The sequence below is a fragment of the Erythrolamprus reginae genome, chromosome 9 (assembly GCF_031021105.1).
Source record: "Erythrolamprus reginae isolate rEryReg1 chromosome 9, rEryReg1.hap1, whole genome shotgun sequence".
Classification (NCBI taxonomy): domain Eukaryota; kingdom Metazoa; phylum Chordata; class Lepidosauria; order Squamata; family Dipsadidae; genus Erythrolamprus; species Erythrolamprus reginae.
In genome coordinates, this window is record NC_091958.1 from 53,789,635 (window position 1) to 53,810,709 (window position 21,075).

Genomic DNA, 21,075 nt, shown 5'->3' on the forward strand with positions numbered 1-21,075 from the left:
AGATTTTTATTTTTATTAATATGGATTGCTTCCTGGTTGCTTATTTGTACCCTATGACCATCCTTAAGTGTTGTATCTCATGATTCTTGACAAATGGCTCTGTTCTTTTATGTACACTGAGAGTCTATGAACCCAAGACAAATTGGTTCTTGGATTCTTGGTGCTCTGGTGCCACCTCACCTGGTCCCGTTCTTCTTCAAGAAAGTATTTTTGACATTGAGATGCCGGCTGTTGAGCTCCAGAGATGTAAACCCCCCATTGTCCAAAGTGACAGACTCTTCCACGCCGGACACATTTTTTCCTGGGGACAAATGGCGACAGAATGAGCGAAGGTGTAGACCTTTCTCTGGCTCTGGGTGAAAACAGAGGGAAAAAAGACAACCCCGTGGAAGGATCAGGACCATGCATTCCAATTCATCTGCTCGTGCTTATACGCAACTATCTAGTCAACTAAGGATCAGCACTAAATTGGCACATTGATAGTGGAATTCGGTGGAATTCAAGAAGGGCTGAATCTGGAACATTTGTGACAACATTAGGATGCTAAACTGGTGACCCACTTAACTCCACCCCCAGCTATACCTGCTTTTCTCCTACAATAATCATTTAAAAAAAAACAAGCAGTAGGAGACTGTTAGACAAGGGTTTATCCTCTGTCCTGGTGCTCCTTGACCTCTCAGCGGCTTTTGATACCATCGACCATGGTATCCTTCTGCGCCGGCTGGATGGGTTGGGAGTAGGAGGCACTGTTCTTCAGTGGTTCTCCTCCTACCTCTCCGGTCGGTTGCAGTCAGTGTTAGTGGGGGGCCAGAGGTCGACCCCGAGGTCTCTCCCTTGTGGGGTGCCTCAGGGGTCGGTCCTCTCCCCCCTGCTATTCAATATCTACATGAAACCGCTGGGTGAGATCATCCAAGGGCATGGGGTGAGGTATCTTCAGTACGCTGATGATAGCCAGCTTTACATCTCTACCCCATGTCCAGTCAACGAAGCAGTGGAAGTGATGTGCCGGTGTCTGGAGGCTATTGGGGCCTGGATGTGTGTCAACAGACTCAAACTCAACCCTGATAAGACGGAGTGGCTGTGTGTTTTGCCTCCCAAGGACAATTCCATCTGTCTGTTCATCACCCTGGGGGGGGGGAATTATTGACCCCTTCGGAGAGGGTCCGCAACTTGGGCGTCCTCCTCGATCCACAGCTCACATTAGAGAACCATCTTTCAGCTGTGGCGAGGGGGGCGTTTACCCAGGTTTGCCTGGTGCACCAGTTGCGGCCCTATTTGGACCGGGACTCACTGTTCACAATCACTCATGCCCTCATCACCTCGAGGTTCGACTACTGTAACGCTCTCTACATGGGGCTACCTTTGAAAAGTGTTCGGAAACTTCCGATCGTGCAGAATGCAGCTGCGAGAGCAGTCATGGGCTTCCCTAGGTATGCCCATGTTACACCAACACTCTGCAGTCTGCATTGATTGCCGATCAATTTACGGTCACAATTCAAAGTGTTGGTTATGACCTATAAAGCCCTTCATGGCATCGGACCAGAATATCTCCGAGACCGCCTTCTGCTGCACGAATCCCAGCGTCCGATTAGGTCCCACAGAGTGGGCCTTCTCCGGGTCCCGTCAACTAAACAATGTCGGTTGGCGGGCCCCAGGGGAAGAGCCTTCTCTGTGGTGGCCCCGACTCTCTGGAACCAGCTCCCCCCAGAGATTAGAACTGCCCCTACCCTCCTTGCCTTTCGTAAACTCCTCAAAACCCACCTTTGTCATCAGGCATGGGGGAACTGAGATATCTCCCCCGGGCCTATACAGTTTATGTATGGTATGCTTGTGTGTATGTCTGCTTAATAATGGGTTTTTAAAAATATTTTAAATTGTAAATTATTAGATTTGTTACGAACTGTTTTATTGTGTTGTGAGCCGCCCCGAGTCTACGGAGAGGGGCGGCATACAAATCTAATAAATAAATGAATGAATGAATGAATGAATGAATGAATGAATGAATGATAATAAAAAAACCTTGTCCTGCAAATTTGTTATTGGAAGTGTTAAACCGAAGTATTAGGCAAGACTTAGAAATAAAAGGTATGGAAGTTAAAAAACGGAAAAATATAAATTACAAGCATTTGCAGATGCCCTAGTATTTATCTTAAAAGAACCACTAGAAACTGGTCCCAAGTGAATAGGAAAAATAGAAGAATATGGAGAAATTGCAGGATTAAAAATAAAGAAGTGACAGCCTAAAATATTAGTGACAGGCAAGTTGTAACTTTTACTGAAGGAACTTTATGGAGTTTCCCCCCCCCCCTCTTTTATATTACATGTGTTTTTCATTTGTTTGGGTCTTTGGGGAGGGGCGAGAGAGAGAAGCCAGCTCTTTCCAATGAACATATGGATTTCTTCATCTAGCCAATGATTCTAAGGCAAAGATTAAAGCACTGATGTTTTCAGACTTAGCAGGTCCCTTTCACCTTGGGTGTCCTAAGAACACAGAATAGACTTTCAAATCGTGGGCCCTTTCAAGACAGCTTAAAAGAAAAAGCTCCATCGATTTTTGGAGAGATTTGCCCCCCAAGGAAGCAACTGGAGGATTACGGGCTCTGCAGCCTGAACCTGCCAGCATTCATTGAAGAATTACTTCCGCTAAATTCATTGGGAATCAAATATGGTGAACGTGAAGCAAACTGGAGCGAGAACGGCTTGGGACGCCATTTAGAGACGGTAAAATAAGTCATGACCTCCTTTCGGAATGGATGAGCACGATTATATTTTGGAACATTCTTTCGCTGTTCCTTAAAAAAAACCAAAACCAAAATGCCGTTCTGTAAATTGAAAACTAGAGTAGAAATTTCTCCCCATTAGACCTCTTAACTTTCAGGGAAGTTTTTTTCCTCCCTAATAGAAACATAGAAGACTGACAGCAGAAAAAGACCTCATGGTCCATCTAATCTGCCCTTATACTATTTCCAGTATTTTATCTTAGGGTGGATATATGTTTATCCCAGGCATGTTTGAATTCAGTTCCTGTGGATTGACCAACCACGTCTGCCGGAAGTTTGTTCCAAGCATCTACCACTCTTTCAGTAAAATAATATTTTCTCACGTTACTTCTAATCTTTCCCCCAACTAACCTCAGATTATTGTTCTTGTGTTCACTTTCCTGTTAAAAAAAATACTTCTCTCCTGAACCTTATTTAGAAACATAGAAGACTGACGGCAGAAAAAGCCCTTCTGGTCCATCTAGTCTGCCCTTATATTGTTTCCTGTATTTTATCTTAGGATGGATATATATGCTGGCTCTGTTGAAAAGTGCTATTGCTAACATGTTGTAAGCCGCCCTGAGTCTAAGGAGAAGGGCGGCATAAAAATTGAATAAATAAATGAATAAATAAAATATGTTTAACCCTTTAACATATTTAAATGTTTCGATCATGTCCCCCCTTTCCTTTCTGTCCTCAAGACTATACAGATTGAGTTCATTGAGTTCTTTCCTGATAAGTTTTATGCTTAAAACCTTCCACCATTTTTGTAGCCCGTCTTTGGACACGTTCAGCTTTATCCATATCTTTTTGTAGGCGAGGTCTCCAGAACTGGACACAGTATTCCAAATGTGGTCTCACCAGCACGCTATACAGCGGGATCACAGTCTCCCTCTTCCTGCTTGTGATACCTCTAGCTATGCAGCCAAGTATACTACCTGCTTTCCCTTCTAACCACATCTGCTGGAAGTTTAAATCCACAGGAACCGAATTAAAACCTGCCTGGGATAAACATAGATCCACCCTAAGATAAAATACAGGAAATAGTATAAGGGCAGACTAGATGGACCAGGAGGTCTTTTTCTGCCATCAATCTTCTATGTTTCTATGTTTCTATTAGGGAGGGGAAAAAACATCCCTGAAAATTAAGAGGGCGTTTTATAGAACATATTGGGGTTGCATGCAAAGGAGATGAACTCACTTAAGAATATTTTATACCAGTGTTCCATATTCCTTAGTCATATTTTCATGTTCCATTATTTAATCTTAGCCTATCATGCTGCATTTTAACTCACCTTATTTAAACTCACTTTATCTTATTTCATATTATTGTATTTTAACCAGTTTACACTAGTGTATAGTGTTTATGATAACTCTCCGTTTTATGATGACCGATGTGATCATTATCTTTACTTTGGTATGGTCGATTGACTAATCAAATAAAATTGAAATGCAATCCATCCTAAGATAAAATACTTCTAATCTGAGTTTTCCCAGCTGGTTCTCCATGCTACAAAGGGTTTTAGGACCACACGCAAGTTCTCTGGAACTTATAAGACCTGGTTTCTGTCCTGAAGTATAAACCCAAAGGCCTGGTTGAATCTAAGCTTTGATAGTGTCAAGGAGAACTCTCGTCCTTGGTCTGCTATCAACTTCCACTGCTTCAGGAAAGTTATTTCTGCACAACTTCTCCTGCAGTGCTGCAAAGTCTTTGCAAAAAAAGGTGAAGGACAAAACTGCCCTTTCGTGTTTGCCCTCCACAGAGAGAGCTAGCTGCCTGTGCAGGGCGCTCAGGAATCGAAAATAGCATTTTAGCTCGATAAAGTGCCATGCCATTCAAGCATTTCCAATCCCAGAGGAGTAAAAACCTGATTTACTAACACTTGTTAGAAGTGAATTTATTCCTGGGGGAGGCGTCTTTGGAAAGGGGAGGAGGAAAGGGAGAATACGAGAGAATATAAATCTTTTGACTGCCAAATTGCGGAGTTTTGAAAAAAGTTTTCCCACGTGGGTATTTATCACCGGCGTAAACAAACCCCGGGCACAAAATCTCGTTCGGTCTGTGCCAAATGCCCTCGTGGTCAACGCCACCGTTTTGCTTGCTGCTTGTATGTTCCAAGGTCCGGTGTGGGGGGTGGGGTGGAGAGCACAACCCCCCCCCCCAATTTCTCAGTCTCAAAGGGTTAACGTACCTGTCGTGCGCGCATACAGAAGGATTATTGGAGTGGCGTGTGCTATTGGCGGCTTTTGAAAGGACGTTGTGTCTCAAGCGGAAAGGGCACAAAATTGATTTGCAAAGCTCTGAAAACAGAGTTCGGGGGCTGAGCTATAAATATTTAAACTCCCCCTGAAAGAGGCCAAGAGCCTAGGTTGGATGACAGGTGGGAGCGTAGACCTGCAGGTATTATTAAGGGCGCTTAGGAATGCAGAATCAGATGCATTAACTCTTAAATTAAAGAACAAGGAAGACTCCGACTACTATAAAACTTGGAATTACTTTTATGATTGGTTTAAGAGAAGAAACGAAAACTCAAATTAAAATACGACAATAGCAATATCTTTTTTCCCTTTCTTTGATGTAACAAATTACAAAAGATTTATATACAGTAATTTTTAAGAAAAAAATCTGTATGAAATTTAATTAACTAAATAAGAATGTATGAAGGCGGCTAAGAAAATAAAAATAATTAAAATATCTGGCTAACCAAAAGGAAAAAAACAGTGGATATATACTTCACCTGAAGATAATTTGAAATTAGAAGATAATCTATGACTTTTAAATAATATATATTATACTATTTGTTTATTGTTAGTTATTATTGTTTACTGTACCTAAATAAGTAATTAATTATATTACGATTATTATTATTAATTTTGTTTGTATGTGTTTGTTTAGTCTTGTTTTGTTTTTTATGATTTGTTTATGTTATTGTAAATGTGTATATAAGTATTTTAAACCAATAAAATTTATTAAATTCAAAAAAAAAAAAAAAGAACGCAGGAGGCAACCCAAGGAATCTAAACAAGGAGTTCAGCCTGCAGTGCTGATAACTCAGCCACTGGGGATGAAACATGCAAGGCCAGGATGCTTTTTCCAACGTGCTGGAATTCCGTCTGATAAAACATAGGACATAAGAACTCAAAGACTAAGAAATATCAACATTCCGTTATATATTGATATGAGGATTTTATTTGTACTGTATTTGGTTTACTCATGACACAATGAAAGGAATTGTAATAATGATGTGATAACAGAAACGGTACTGGATCTGTAACGATTTGACTTTCTGTTTTTAAATAATAAAAGCTTAAATAAAGTTTTTTTTTAAAAAAAGAACCTAAGAAGAGCCCTGCTGAATCAGGCCAAAGCCCATCGAGTCCAACAGAGAGGGGCAGCATACAAATCCAATAAATAAATAAATCAATGAATAAATCAATGAATGAATGAATGAATAAATAAATAAATAAATAAATAAATTGATATGTTTTATTTCCATATCGTCTCTTCTATTCTTTCTTAGATATATTTTAGTATGAGTATATCCTCTATAACCTTCATTATGTATTTTACTATGTGTATGCCCACTAAAACCCTCATTGTGTATTGGACAAAATCAATAATTAAATTCTGTGTCACACAGTCGCCCACCAATTGTCCATGGGGATCTTGAGCAGAAAGAGAAGGCAAGATCCTCCCTTTCCCTTGACCTTCAACAAATGGTACCCAAGGGACCCCTGCCTGCCTCAACCAACATAGAGGCGGCACATGGACATCCATTTCAATAACCACCGATACACTTGGCATCCATGAATCTGTCTAATCCTGCCTTGAAGCTATCCAGGCTGACAGTTGTCACAACCTCTTCTGGAAGTGAATTCCGTCAACCAAGGACCCTCTGGGTGAAGAAATATTTCCCTTGATTTGTCCTCACTTTCTTACCTATGACCTTTAGGGAGTGGCCCCTCGTCCTAGTATTGTGTGATAGAGAAAATAATTTTTCTCTATCCATCTTTTCTATCCTATGCAAGATTTTATACACTTCGATCAAGTCACCCCTTAAATGCCCAAAGGGTATCGTGTAGGGTTGGAGGCAGGGATCAGTCCTGGGACAAGACCAGGAGGCCCAAGGATTAGATGAGGACAGTGAAGGGCTGCCAACATTTTTACTACCACACTGTGGGTGTGGCTTATTGTGTAGGTGTGGCTCGATGGTCATGTGACCAGGTCGGAGTGGCTTTTTGGACATGTGACCAGGTGGCAGTGGCTTGACACTCCTGTGACTTGACCAAGGATTTTCCAAGAACCTCCAAACCATCCCCATATCAATGGAGTCCAAACAAGCAGGTCATCGAATTCACCCACATCCTAGAAGGGAGCAGCTATAGAACAGTGAAATGACCGAAACATCTCACTTAGAATTTGGAAAGCACATTTTGAGCATTGTCGTAAAGGTGCCTTCGTGATTAAAATGGCCACTCACAAAATAATCACTTACTCAAAGGCGACAATCTAAGGTGTTCCTTGCTACTTTCACAACCTAAGTGAACATCCCAAAATGCTCCATTCCACACAACAGTCTTAACCCTCCTTCCTGCCGACTACCAAACAAAACCAAGGTTTCTGGCAAAACTTTAGCTTTCAAGCATTATTCATTTTATTTTTCTGGAGCACAGGTCCCCAAACTTGGCAACTTTAAGACTTGTGAATTTCAACTCCCAGAATTCTCCAGCCAGCTATGAAGACCTCTGTTGTAGGGAATATTATAGCCATTCAGAAAGGAGGGGGAGGCAGAAACCCAGATCACATAGAATTAATTCCAGATGTGATCTCCTGATACTTTCCCTAGACACTTTGGTTTGTAGCAGAATCACCGGCTTTGGGGGTTTTAAACGCTTTCGGGAAGAACGCAGAGGCTGCCCAAAGAAAACACCCTGCGTTTTCTTTCAACATCTTTCAGTGCAAATTGGATGCTTTGGGGTGGAGCTCCATTTTTGATATCCCACTATGCCCCCCCCCCCCAAATCCAGGCAGCAGCACACCCCTGGATGAGGAAACATGGTTATGACCTATAAAGCCCTTCATGGCATCGGACCAGAATATCTCCGGGACCGCCTTCTGCCGCACGAATCCCAGCGACCAGTTATGTCCCATTGAGTTGGCCTTCTCCGGGTCCTGTTGACTAAACAATGTCGTTTGGCGGGACCCAGGGGAAGAGCCTACTCTGTGGTGGCCCCGGCCCTATGGAACCAACTCCCCCCCAGATATCAGAGTTGCCCCCACCCTCCTTGCCTTTCATAAGCTCTTAAAAACCCACCTCTGTCGTCAGGCATGGGGGAATTGAAATATTCCCTTCCCCTAGGCTTATAAAATTTATGTATGGTATGACTGTATGTATGACTGATCTCTTAAATTGGGGTTTTTAGATTTTTTTAATATTAGATTTGTTTACGTTGTCTTTTTATTGTTGTTAGCCGCCCCGAGTCTGCGGAGAGGGGCGGCATACAAAGCTAATAAATAAATAAATAAAATTATTATTTTCCACTATGTCAGAGGCTGAAGGGTCCAAGGGTCCGAGGGGGATGGGGGAGGACAGCCCACCTGTGTTGTTGTCTCGGTACTTCTTGGTCTGGTTGTGCAGGACCAATGCAAAGATGACCATCAGGATGAGGATGAGGCTGCAGAGGGCCACCACGAGCAGGAACCACCACTCTTCGTAGAAAGGGGACTCTGTGTAAGCTGTAGGGAGGAAGGACCAACCGGTCGAAGGGTCAGCTCCAGAGCACTTGTGTTTGGCCCCAACTCACCTCATTGAGGCATCTCCTTCATTCCTTTGAGAAGATGGATTGAAAGGGCAAGCATGTGTTGTGAGTGGACCTTGACCAACTCTGGTAAGGACAGATTCTGAAAAGGATGAGTCAGTTCCATCTTGGTACTCTGGGCCAGTGGTCTTGCCAGCTGATGCAGAGAGTGGGAGTGAGGGAGAGATAGACCTGGATGAACCTGAAGGACCATCAAAGTTGGCAGATATGCCAATGACAGTAGGGTCTGATTTAGAGGAGGAGGAGTAGGGAGACCACAAGCCTCTGTTAGATGCCCACTTTAGGCGACTAAGAACATAAGAAGAGCCATGCTGAATCAGGCCAAAGCCCATCGAGTCCAGCATTCTGTGACACACAGTGGCCCACCAATTGTCCATGGGGATCTTGAGCAGAAAGAGAAGGCAAGACCCTCCCTTTCCCTGGACCCCCAAGGGAATCTTGCCTGCCTCAACTCAAAGAGAGAGTGAATAAGAGAGAGAGAGAGAGAGAGGGAGGAAGGAAGGAAGCAGAAAGCATAAAGATAGAGAGAACGTAAGAACCTCAGAAGAGCCCTGTTGAATCAGGCCAAAGCCCATCGAGTCCAGCATTCTGTGTCCCACAGTGGCCCACCAATTGTCCACGGGGATCTTGAGCAGAAAGAGAAGGCAAGACCCTCCCTTTCCCTGGACCCCCAACAAATGGTTCCCAAGGGAACCCTGCCTGCCTCAACTCAAAGGAAGGAAGGGAGGGAGGAAGGAAGGGAGGAAGGAAGGGAGGAAGGAAGGAAGGAAGGAAGGAAGGAAGGAAGGAAGGAAGGAGAAAGACAGAGAGAACCTAAGAACCTAAGAAGAGCCCTGCTGAATGGGGCCAAAGCCCATCGAGTCCAGCATTCTGTGACACACAGTGGCCCACCAATTGTCCATGGGGATCTTGAGCAGAAAGAGAAGGCAAGACCCTCCCTTTCCCTTGACCCCCAACAAGTGGTACCCAAGGGAATCCTGCCTGCCTCAACCAACACAGAGGCGGCACATGGAAAAAGACACGAATACTTGTATGGGAAAAGGAAGCAGTCTGTAATTTGCTAACTCTAGGGAATTATTGACCACTCCCTTTAAGTAATAATAATAATAATAATAATAATAATAATAATAATAATAATAATAATAATTACAACAAGGTTGGGAGGGACCTTGGAGGTCTTCTAGTAGAAGGGAATGCTCAATGGCGTTTACCAACCTGAGATGGCTACAGAAGCCGCGCTGGGTTCTCCGTATCCAAACTCATTCACCGCTGCCACCCGGAACTGGTAGCTCACTCCTTCTTTCAGGTGGTCCAGGCCGACCGTGTAGGAGGTGGCACTCCGCGGGATGTTCTTCACAAACAGGTCCCACACACCTTCATCTGCAAAAGCAGCAAAAGAATGAGGAGGTTTGGTGGCCACTTCTGGTCATTTCACATGGTTGACTCCAACTTCATTTTGAGCAGAGATTAATACCAAATTTAATGTTTGTTTGTTTGTTTGATTGGTTTGTTTGTTTGTTCGCTCCGTTATTTATTTATTTATTTATTTATTCATTCATTCATTCATTCATTCATTCGTTCATTTATTTATTTATTTATTTGATTTATATGCCGCCCCTCTCTAAAGACTCGGGGCGGCTAAAAGCAATCATAAAACAGCGTACAATAATAAAAACGATTAAAAACCCCTTAATATAAAAAAACAAACATATCATGCATAAAGTTGTAAATGCCTAGGGGAAAAGGGAATCTTAATTCCCCCATGCCTGGTGGCAGAGGTGGGTTTTAAGTAGCTTACGAAAGGCAAGGAGGGTGGGGGCAATTCTAATCTCTGGGGGGAGTTGGTTCCAGAGGGCCGGGGCCGCCATAGAGAAGGCTCTTCCCCTGGGTCCCACCAAGCGGCATTGTTTAGTTGACGGGACCCGGAGAAGACCCACTCTGTGGGACCTAACTGGTCGCTGGGATTCATGCAGCAGAAGGCGGTCCCTGAGATAATCTGGTCCGGTGCCATGAAGGGCTTTATAGGTCATAACCAACACTTTGAATTGTGACCGGAAACTGATCGGCAACTAATGCAGACTGCGGAGTGTTGGTGTAACATGGGCATATTTGGGAAAGCCCATGATTGCTCTCGCAGCTGCATTCTGCACGATCTGAAGTTTCCGAACACTTTTCAGAGGTAGCCCCATGTAGAGAGCGTTAAAGTAGTCGAGCCTCGAGGTGATGAGGGCATGAGTGACTGTGAGTAGTGACTCCTGGTCCAAATAGGGTCGCAACTGGTGCACCAGGCGAACCTGGGCGAATGCCCCCCTTGCCTCAGCTGAAAGGTGTTTCTCTAATGTGAGCTGTGGATCGAGGAGGACGCCCAAGTTGCGAACCCTCTCTGAGGGGGTCAGTGATTCTCCCCCCAGGGTAATGGATGGACAGATGGAATTGTCCTTGGGAGGCAAGACCCACAGCCACTCCGTCATGTCTGGGTTGAATTTGAGTTATGCAAGGGGGTGTCCAAACATGGCAATTTTAAGACTTGTGGACTTCAACTCCCACAGCTGGCTGAGGTCCACAAGGCTTAAAGTTGTCAATTTTTGAGACTCCTTCACTAGACCAACAACCAGGAAGTAAACAATGCTGTAATTAAGAAACTACCAATGCAGAGAAACAAGCTAGCAATTGTGGTGAGTGGTCTATGACCAGCTGAGTCCCAGATTCTGAGGAGGATGAACTGGGTCCATCTTGGTACCCTAGGCCAGTGTTCTTGGCAGCTAAGTCAGAGAATGAGAGTGAGGGAGAATTGGAACCTGAGAAACTTGCGGAACCACCAGAGACTGTAGAAACCCCAATTAGGGTAATGTCTGACTCAGAGGAGGAGGAGGAGGACACTGGGGACCAGGAACGCTTATTAGATGCAAGGATAAGAAGGTCACGAAGCAGACAGGAATTTCTTTATGGGAAAAGTTCTAGAAGGTGAATATCTTTATGGAAGAAAGTCTAGACATTTAATATCTCTAGGGAACAGTTGACCACATCCAGACAGTATATGTGAGGATTTATGGGTAAAGAGGTGTGGAGAATCAATGTTTGTAATGGTGGAAATCCTATGTGTGAGGTTACAGAAATGCTTTGCTGGCAAAATGCTGTTATCCTATTAAGTTCATTGTGCAGAGATGCAGCTGTCTGGGGAAAACATGAAGATTCCTGAGTGTGTGTTTAAAGGACATTTAGCTAGAGGTATAACAAGCAGGAAGAGGGAAATTGTAATCCTGCTGTATAGAGCGCTGGTGAGACCACATTGGGAATAATACTGTGTTCAGTTCTGGAGACCTCACCTACAAAAAGATATTGATAAAACTGAAGGGGTCCTAAGACAAAAATGTTGGAAGGTCTTAAGCACAAAACTTATCAGGAAAGACTTCATGAACTCAATCTGTATAGTCTGGAGGACAGAAGGGAAAGGGGGGACATGATCGAAACATTTAAATATGTGAAAGGGTTAAATAAGGTTCAGGAGGGAAGTGTTTTTAATAGGAAAGTGAACACAAGAACAAGGGGGCACAATCTGAGGCTAGTTGGGGAAAGATCAGAAGCGATGTGAGAAAATATTATTTTACTGAAAGAGCAGTAGATGCTTGGAACAAACTTCCAGCAGACGTGGTTGGAACTGAATTTACACATGCCTGGAATATAAATAGATCCATCCTAAGATAAAATACAGGAAATAGTAGAAAAAAGGCAGACTAGATGGGCCATGAGATCTTTTTCTGCCGTCAATCTTCTATGTTTCTATGAAATGTCGCCAAGAATGCCACCAAACTTGGAGAGAACCAGGCACCCCGGAAATACATAAATAAATAGGCAAGACTGCAGAGGTTCCTGAAGTACTTTCTAAAAGCCCTGAAATAACCTTTCATTGGACCTGAAACAAATTATCTGGGATTCTTTCCTCTTGTATTCGTTTACCTGTTCTTGATGCAGAGGCTTTGCACTAGCAGAAAAACCCGATTCAACTCTAAACTTGGCTGCCCATAAATTTCAGCTCAGAAAGGTATTAGCTTCTGAGCCCTGGTGACAGTGATTAATAAGTGCTCCGTTGCCTATTGTTTGACGATGGTATTTGGCAAGCCCCCAACGATGAGGCGGTGGGCCGGGAACTGAAAAAGCCAACCACCTTTTAGCAGTAGCAACCGCAGGAGGGAGCAGATAATTTCTCCTCCGAAAAATCCACAGCGGATTTGCCAGGGACGGATCGTAAATCCAGCCAAACGCCACCCCCCTCTGAGTTGGGGTAACTCTCCATGCGGAATGCAGAGGATCAAATAAAAGATGGAGGCTCTTAATAAATAATTTTACAAGGCAATAAAGGCGGCCAAGAGTTTTATTTACTTCAAAAGACAAAGGACAGAGAGGTAGCGATGGATAGTTCGATAGTTTGGAGCGCTCGCAAAGAATGTTCTTTCTGCGCCAACTCGGGAAGGTCAAACTGCCCAAGGAGCTACTGATCCGGTTCTACAGAGGAATCATTGAGTCGGTCATCTGCACTTCTATCACTGGCTGGTTTGAAAGAAATCTGCAACCCAACAGGACCAACACAGACTTCAGAGGAGAATCAGAACTGCAGAAAAAAACAATGGCTGCCAACCTGCCTTCCATTGAGGACCTGTGGACTGCACGAGTCAAAAAGAGGGTTGTGAAAATATTGACAGACCCCTCACATCCTGGACACAAACTGTTTCAACTCCGACCCTCAAAACGTCACTACAGAGCACTGCACACCAAGACAACTAGAGACAAGAACAGTTTTTACCTGAACGCCATCACTCTGCTAAACAAATAATTCCCTCAACACTGTCAAACTATTTACTAAGTCTGCACTACCAGTACTATTAGTTTTTTCTCATCATTCCTGTCACCCATCTCCTCCCACTTAGGACTGTATGACTGTAACTTGTTGCTTGTATTCTTAAGATTTTTATTAATATTGATTGTTTCCTCATTGCTTATTTGTCCCCTATAACCATTAAGTGTTGCACCTGATGATTCTTGACCAATGTATATTTTCTTTTATGACCCTGAGAGCATCTGCACCAAGACAAATTCCTTGTGTGTCCAATCACACTTGGCCAATAAAGAATTCTCTCTCTCTCTCTCTCTCTCTCTCTGACTTTGTCTCTCTCTCTCTCTCTGTTTCTCTGTCTCCCCCACCCACTCTGTCTGTCTGTCTATCTCTCTCTCTCTCGCTGTGTGTCTCTCATTTTCTCTCTCTCCGTCTCTCTCTCTCTCTTTCTGTGTCTCTGTCTCTCTCTGTCTCCCCACCCACTCTGTCTGTCTGTCTGTCTGTCTGTCTGTCTGTATCTCTCTCTGTGTGTGTGTCTCTCATTCTCTCTCTCTCTCTCTGTCTCTCTCTCTTTCTGTGTCTTTGTCTCTCTCTGTCTCCCCACCCACTCTGTGTGTCTGTCTGTCTGTCTGTCTGTCTGTCTGTATCTCTCTCTCTCTCTGTGTCTCTCATTCTCTCGCTCTCTTTCTCTCTGTCTGTCTCTGTGTGTGTCTCTTTCTGTGTCTCTGCCTCTCTCTGTCTCCACACCCACTTTGTCTGTCTGTCTGTCTGTCTGTCTGTCTGTCTGTATCTCTCTCTCTCTCTGTGTCTCTCATTCTCTCTCTCTCTCTCTCTCCCTGTCTCTTTCTGTGTCTGTCTGGCCAATGAAGTATTCTATTCTATTCTATTCTTATTCTTATTCCTATTCCATTCCTTTCTATTCTATTCTATTCTATTCGGCACAAGATAACACATAGGACTGTCGAGGAAAGATGGAAAGAGAATTCCAAATTAGGGTTGTATGTGGGCAGGCGGCATTTTTCTAACCCTTGATAAAGACAACGTCCCGATGGCAGAAAGCGTTAAAAAAGCCTGCAGAATTCATTGCTGCCATTAAAACCCAGGGTTCAAGAACAGCCACTTGTCGGTAGTCGGGTGGGAAAGAGAATTTCAATCGGCTGGGAAAAATCTATCAGTTCTGCTAGCTGCTGGATCGCATTTTGACCCGAACCTGTTCTACTCTCCAGATTTCTTTCAAGGTAATTTGATACTGCTATTTAACAGGAAATCTTAAGAGCTGGTAGGAGTGAAGGCCACACATCTTTTTAAAAATATACTTAAAAAAAATTTCCCCCCACAAACATCAAAGGCCATGCGTCTTGAAGCTGCCTCGATTGAGAAGCGCCGTCTCAGTTTAAACTTCAATGGAGATTCTCGATCATCCTGGCTGTGGCTTTTGGGAAAAGATGCTTTTCCCAAACTGGTAATGGGATAATTTTGGGGGGTTCTTATTTTTCCTTTGGAGATGTTTTTCTTTTCATTAAAAAAAAAGCTAAAGAGCTGAAGAAAGTTCTTCAGAACGTTTTCAAAACGCCAAGAAAGTCTGTGAGTTGCCTTTTGGAAAAATCTCCTTTGGGTCAGTCTTGGTTGCTTGCTAAGGCATCCTCTTTCATCATTTGGGCCCTCTCTTCCCAGGTAGGAGGACCCTCCTGAGTTTTCCAAATGAAATTCAGCCATGATCCACTCATTTTTCTTCTGACCATGGAGCTAAGCATCCTGCTACTTTAGGTCCTTCCTACATTAGGGAGCTTGTGCCAGAATTATTCCTTCCTTCCTTCCCTCCTTCCTTCCTTCCTTCCTCCTTCCCTCCCTCCCCAACCTTCATCTTCCCTCCCTCCCTTCCTTCCTTCCTTCCTTCCTTCTTTCCTCCCTCCCTCCCTCCCTTCCCAACCATCTTCCCTTCCTTCCTTCCTTCCCCTCCCATTTCCTCCATTATTCCTTCCTTCCTCCCTCCCTCCCCCCTCCCTTCCCAACCTTCATCTTCCCTTCCTTCCTTCCTTCCTTCCCCTCCCATTTCCTCAATTATTCCTCCCTTCCTTCCTCCCTCTTTCCCTCCCTCCCTTCCCTTCCCAACCTTCATCTCCCCTTCCTTCCTTCCTTCCTTCCTTCCTTCCTTCCTTCCTTCCTTCCTCTGTCCCTTCCCTTCCCACCCTTCATCTCTCCTCCCTCCCTCCCTCCCTCCCTTCCTCGGTCCCTTCCCTTCCCACTCTTCATCTCTCCTTCCTTCCTTCCTTCCTTCCTTCCTCCTTTCCTTCCTTCTTTCCTCCCTCCCTCCCTTCCCAACCATCTTCCCTTCCTTCCTTCCTTCCCCTCCCATTTCCTCCATTATTCCTCCCTTCCTCCCTCCCTCCCTCCCCCCTCCCTTCCCAACCTTCATCTTCCCTTCCTTCCTTCCTTCCTTCCTTCCCCTCCCATTTCCTCAATTATTCCTCCCTTCCTTCCTCCCTCTTTCCCTCCCTCCCTTCCCTTCCCAACCTTCATCTCCCCTTCCTTCCTTCCTTCCTTCCTTCCTTCCTTCCTTCCTTCCTTCCTTCCTTCCTTCCTCTGTCCCTTCCCTTCCCTTCCCACCCTTCATCTCTCCTCCCTCCCTCCCTCCCTTCCTCGGTCCCTTCCCTTCCCACTCTTCATCTCTCCTTCCTTCCTTCCTTCCTTCCTTCCTTCCTTCCTTCCTTCCTTCCTTCCTTCCTTCCTTCCTCTCTTCCTCCCTCCCTCCCTCCCTCCCCTCCCTCTTCCATCCAGCATCCATTCCCCCACCAAAGGGTTCAATATTCTCAAGTAAGCATCGTAGTTCTTTTTGTAACTCTTCCGTCCAGGCAAGCTATCACAATTGATGTTCCCTCTTCCAACGGTTTCATCCCAAAAGGTTGGAAAACAATTCGGATAAAGGCGGCTTTGCTTCTGTAGATCTACCCCCAAGGAGGCAGGAGGGAGAATCTTTTTCTGGGTTCTCCAGGTTGCCTGGCGATTTCCTTTACCCTGACTGGGAGGCTTCCACGCGAAAGGCTAATAACCGAAGAAATGCGTGTTTTTTTTAATGTTGAAGGAAAAGAAAGCTTGTCCTGTTAAATCATACGCCCCCTAAAATAGGTGCTGTTACTCCCCATCAATTCTTGCTTAATGTACTGTGAGATGCAGCCCAGCTGGTTATGGGGTTGCAAGAGAATTGCTTTCAATTGCTTTTCTGTTTAGAAACATCTGTCCCCTTGTCTGTTTTTCCTATAGGCTTCCATTGGCCACATTTATTTGGAAAGTGGAGATTAAAGGGAATAGCAGAGAAGAACAGAGTATAGAATCCTTTATTGGCCAAGTGTGATTGGACACACAAGGAATTTGTCTTTGGTACAGATGAGCTCAGTGGACATAAAAGAAAATATAGATTTGTCAAGAATCAGAGTAGAGTAGAATAGAATAGAATTCTTTATTGGCCAAGTTTGATTGGACACACAAGGAATTTGTCTTTGGTACAGATGAGCTCAGTGGACATAAGAGAAAATATAGATTTGTCAAGAATCAGAGTAGAGTAGAATAGAATAGAATAGAATAGAATTCTTTATTGGCCAAGTGTGATTGGACGCACAAGGAATTTGTCTTTGGTACAGATGAGCTCAGTGGACATAAAAGAAAATATAGATTGGTCAAGAATCAGACTAGAGTAGAATAGAGTAGAATAGAATAGAATTCTTTATTGGCCAAGTGTGATTGGACACACAAGGAATTTGTCTTGGTGCAGATGCTCTCAGCGTACATAAAATAAAATATACATTTGTCAAGAATCATGTAGGACAACACTTAATGATTGTCATAGGGCTCAAACAAGCAATGAAGAAACAATCAATATTAATAAAAATCTTAGGATACAAGCAACAAGTTACAGTCATACAGTCCTAAGTGGGAGGAAAAGGATGATAGGAACAATGAGAAAAAACTAGTAGAAATAGAAGAATAGAAAATAAAAATAGAATAACTACTTTTTTAAAAAAATGGCTGTGTTGCTAAAAAAGGGAAGAAAAAGACACCAATTTCCAACTCTCTTTATCACGGTAGAAGACAACAACATCACAGCCACAACTTTTTGCTTTCACACAACAGTATGTATGAGCCATTTTTTTAGTTAACAAAAGCAAAAACAAAATTTATTTTTTTCCCCCGCCGTTGCAAGTACAAAATCTGGAAGCAATTTCAAAATAGAACCAAAGTTAGATCTATTCTCTTCTTTGGATGAAAGAATCGATTTGACCCTCTCTTACTAGTATCATGTAAATAAATATTGTTATATCCTTGTATATCAGCAATGTGTACTTGACAAAACAAAGAAACAAACAATTAATTCTGCTTCTCTTTGCCATGGGGAATAATATATGCCCACGTTAACTCATTAATCTTTATCATAATTCAGTTTTCAAGCCTATTGTTTTGACTTTAAAAGGAGAAGTAGGAAAAAGGACGCATTGCTTCTATCTGGCTACCAATGGATTCTGAAGAAGATCTCAGCTTGCAAGGCCTATCTACCCTACCTCCAGGTTTTATCCTTCAGTGTGTGTGTGAGAGAGAAAGAGAGAGAGAGGGAGGGAGAAAGAGAGAGAGGGAGGGAGGGAGGGAGAAAGACAGAGAAAGGGAGGGAAAAAGACAGAGAGGGAAGGAGAGGGAGAGAGAAAGAGGGAGGGAGAAAAACAGAGAGAGAAGGAGGGAGAGAGAGAAAGAGAGAAGAGGGTGGGGGAGAGAGAGAGAAAGGGAGGGAGGGAGAAAAGAGAGGGGGAGGGAGGGAGAAAGAGAAGGGGAGGGAGAAAATCAGAGAGAGGGAGGGAGAGAGAGAAAGAGAGAAGAGGGAGGGGGAGAGAAAGAGAGAGAATGGGAGGGAGAAAAACAGAGAGAGGGAGGGAGAAAGAGAGAGGGGGAGGGAGGGAGAAAGAGAAAGAGAGAGAGAGGGGGAGGGAGGAAGACAGAGAAGGGGAGGGAAAAAGACAGAGAGGGAGGGAGAGAGAGAGAGAAAGAAAGAGGGAAGGAGGGAGGGAGAAAAACAGAGAGAGGGAGGGAGAGAGAGAAAGAGTGAAGAGGGAGGGAGAGAGAAAGAGAGAAAGAAGGGGGGAGGGAATGAGAGAGAGCGCACACACGCATGAGAGAGAGGGGGGAGCAGTGGTTCTGTGAGTCGCAGGTGTTAGAACAGACGTTGCACCAATGCAAGAGTGTGATTTCACGGACAATTAATCGCTGCCGTGGGCTGAATCTCACTGTCAGTCAAACCTCCTCGGCTTCAGGACCTGACAGGGTGGACGCCACTGATTAATTCCGTCCACCTTAGAGGTATTGGTTGATGGAAACCTGCCATTTTTTATGACTGTCTTACCACCGTTGCATTCCCCCGGCCCCTGAGTGTGAGCATGGCAAGGGTCACATTGCAAAACCTGGCCTTTGTCACATGTCAATCAATGTCGGCAGCTGAGCCCTCAACGGAAGGCTCCTCCTGTGAAAGGAGCCCCGGGAAAACCACGTGAAAATGTGAATTTTTTTTAAGGAGGTGAAACCACAGTCCTGGCCATCAGAAGCCATCAAAGATGCCAAACGAAGGCTGACAGGCTGTTGATGTGACACCTGTCTGTTATTCAGGGGAAGACACGAAGTGGGGAGAAGTCCCTCCGGCAGTGAAGGGCTGCAAAAATGTTTACTATCACACTGTAGGTGTGGCTTATTTTGTGGGTGTGGCTTGCTGGCCATGTGGCTAGTTGGGAGTGGCTTCACGATCATGTGACCAGGGGGCATGGCTTAAAGGTGGCCAACTTGCTGTCAATCACATCAAGGGTTTGGGTTAGGGCAGTGTTTCCCAACCTTGGCAACTTGAAGATATTTGGACTTCAACTCCCAGAATTCCCCAGCCAGCGAATGCTGGCTGGGGAATTCTGGGAGTTGAAGTCCAGATATGTTCAAGTCGCCTAGGTTGGGAAACACTGGGTTAGGGTGCTTGGCCTATCCTGGCCTCAAAGTGATACAATTTCCCTCTCTATGTACTATGACTGGACATCCAAAATATACCCTTTAATTCTATGTATATGTGTCATATGTGTACGTGCATACTACACACAGCCACACAAAAATATACATTATCTACTATATAAACTGTATGTGTATGTACACACACACAAACCCGCGCACAGCTCTTCTAAAATTATACACATTCAATTTCATTTATTGCGATAGTAAAAATATACCCAGAGCCCAGGAGGGAAAGAAAAGGGAAAAAAATCAATTTTTTTCTACCAGTTCTGTGTACCTGACCAAAGTTTTTTCTACTGGTTCTGAGTACCTGACTATACCGGTAGGAACCCGTCACTGGAAATATGTGATCAATGGGGTAGCCTGTTTGCTTGAACAAATTTAGCATCCTGGGTGGAGACACGAGATCGAATTTGGCCTGAAGTTCCACCAGTGCCAGTTCTGGTAGCTTGTGCAAACTTCTGGCAATTGAGAGCGGAATGCCCCGTTGATAGGCTCTGGAGGGTTTAAGTTCCATTTTTTAAAATCCACAGATCTGTCTATTTCATGCCTTTTAAGATCTATCGCTCCCCAGGAAGGGTGGCTTTAATGCTCTTAAGGAAAAAAAATCAAATAATTATACCTTGAGGGTATTAAAAAGAGATTCCTTTGAAACTGAGAAATGCCGAGATTATTGGGAGAGGGGGGAGTGGAGAAGGCGAGCTTTGGAGTTTCCTGGCTGAGAATGACAATAAATAAGGAAAGAGAAAGAGAAAGAAAGAAGTGGTGCCTCTACCTAAAAACGCCTCTACTTACGAACTTTTTTAGATATGAACCGGGTGTTCAAGATTTTTTTGCCTCTTCTCAAGAACCATTTTCCACTTACAAACCCGAGCCTCCAAAACTGTAACCGGAAAAGGTGGGGAGAAGCCTCCGTGGGGCCTCTCTAGGAATCTCCTGGGAGGAAACAGGGTTGGCAAATGCAGGGAGAAGCCTCCGTGGGGCCTCTCTAGGAATCTCCTGGGAGGAAACAGGGTCGGAAAAAGCAGGGAGAAGCCTCCGTGGGGTCTCTCTAGGAATCTCCTGAGAGGAAACAGGGCTTGGAAAAGGTGGGGAGAAGCCTCCATGGGGCCTCTGTAGGAATCTCCCGGGAGGAAACAGGATTGGAAAAGGCAGGGAGAAGCCTCCGTGGGGCCTCTCTAGGAATCTCCTGGGAGGAAACAGGGTCGGAAAAAGCAGGGAGAAGCCTCCGTGGGGTCTCTCTAGGAATCTCCTGAGAGGAAACAGGGCTTGGAAAAGGTGGGGAGAAGCCTCCATGGGGCCTCTGTAGGAATCTCCTGGGAGTAAACAGGGCCGGAAAAAGCAGGGAAAAGCCTCTTTGGGGCCTCTCTATTACACACAGGCACACAAAAATATGCAATATCTACTATATAAACTGTATGTGTATGTACAGACAGTTTATATAGTAGATATTGCATATTTTTGTGTGCCTGTGTGTAATATGTATGTACACATATGACATATATACATAACATTAAATAGAATATTTTGCATGTACAGTCATAGTAAATGGATGGGGAAATTGTATCTCTTGGAGGGGAGGCCAGGCCAGGCACCCTAACCCAAACCCTTGACGTCCGTGGCATCAAGTTGGCTACC

General features: G+C 44.2%; 1 protein-coding gene across 4 annotated transcripts in view; it reads right to left on the bottom strand.

Moving 5' to 3' along the window:
- SDK1 (sidekick cell adhesion molecule 1) overlaps window positions 1–21,075 on the bottom strand; it is a 601,127-nt gene that overhangs the window by 14,170 nt on the left and 565,882 nt on the right. For 2 of the 4 annotated variants that reach the window (XM_070761314.1, XM_070761317.1), the window contains exons 41-43: window positions 9,795–9,959; window positions 8,359–8,496; window positions 181–301 (exon numbers count right to left, since the gene is read on the bottom strand). In XM_070761314.1, the coding sequence (XP_070617415.1) occupies window positions 181–301; window positions 8,359–8,496; window positions 9,795–9,959 (424 nt within the window). Of the gene's footprint in view, window positions 1–180; window positions 353–8,358; window positions 8,497–9,794; window positions 9,960–21,075 lie in introns of all 4 variants that reach the window. The other 2 variants (XM_070761313.1, XM_070761315.1) reach the window with 1 other exon arrangement.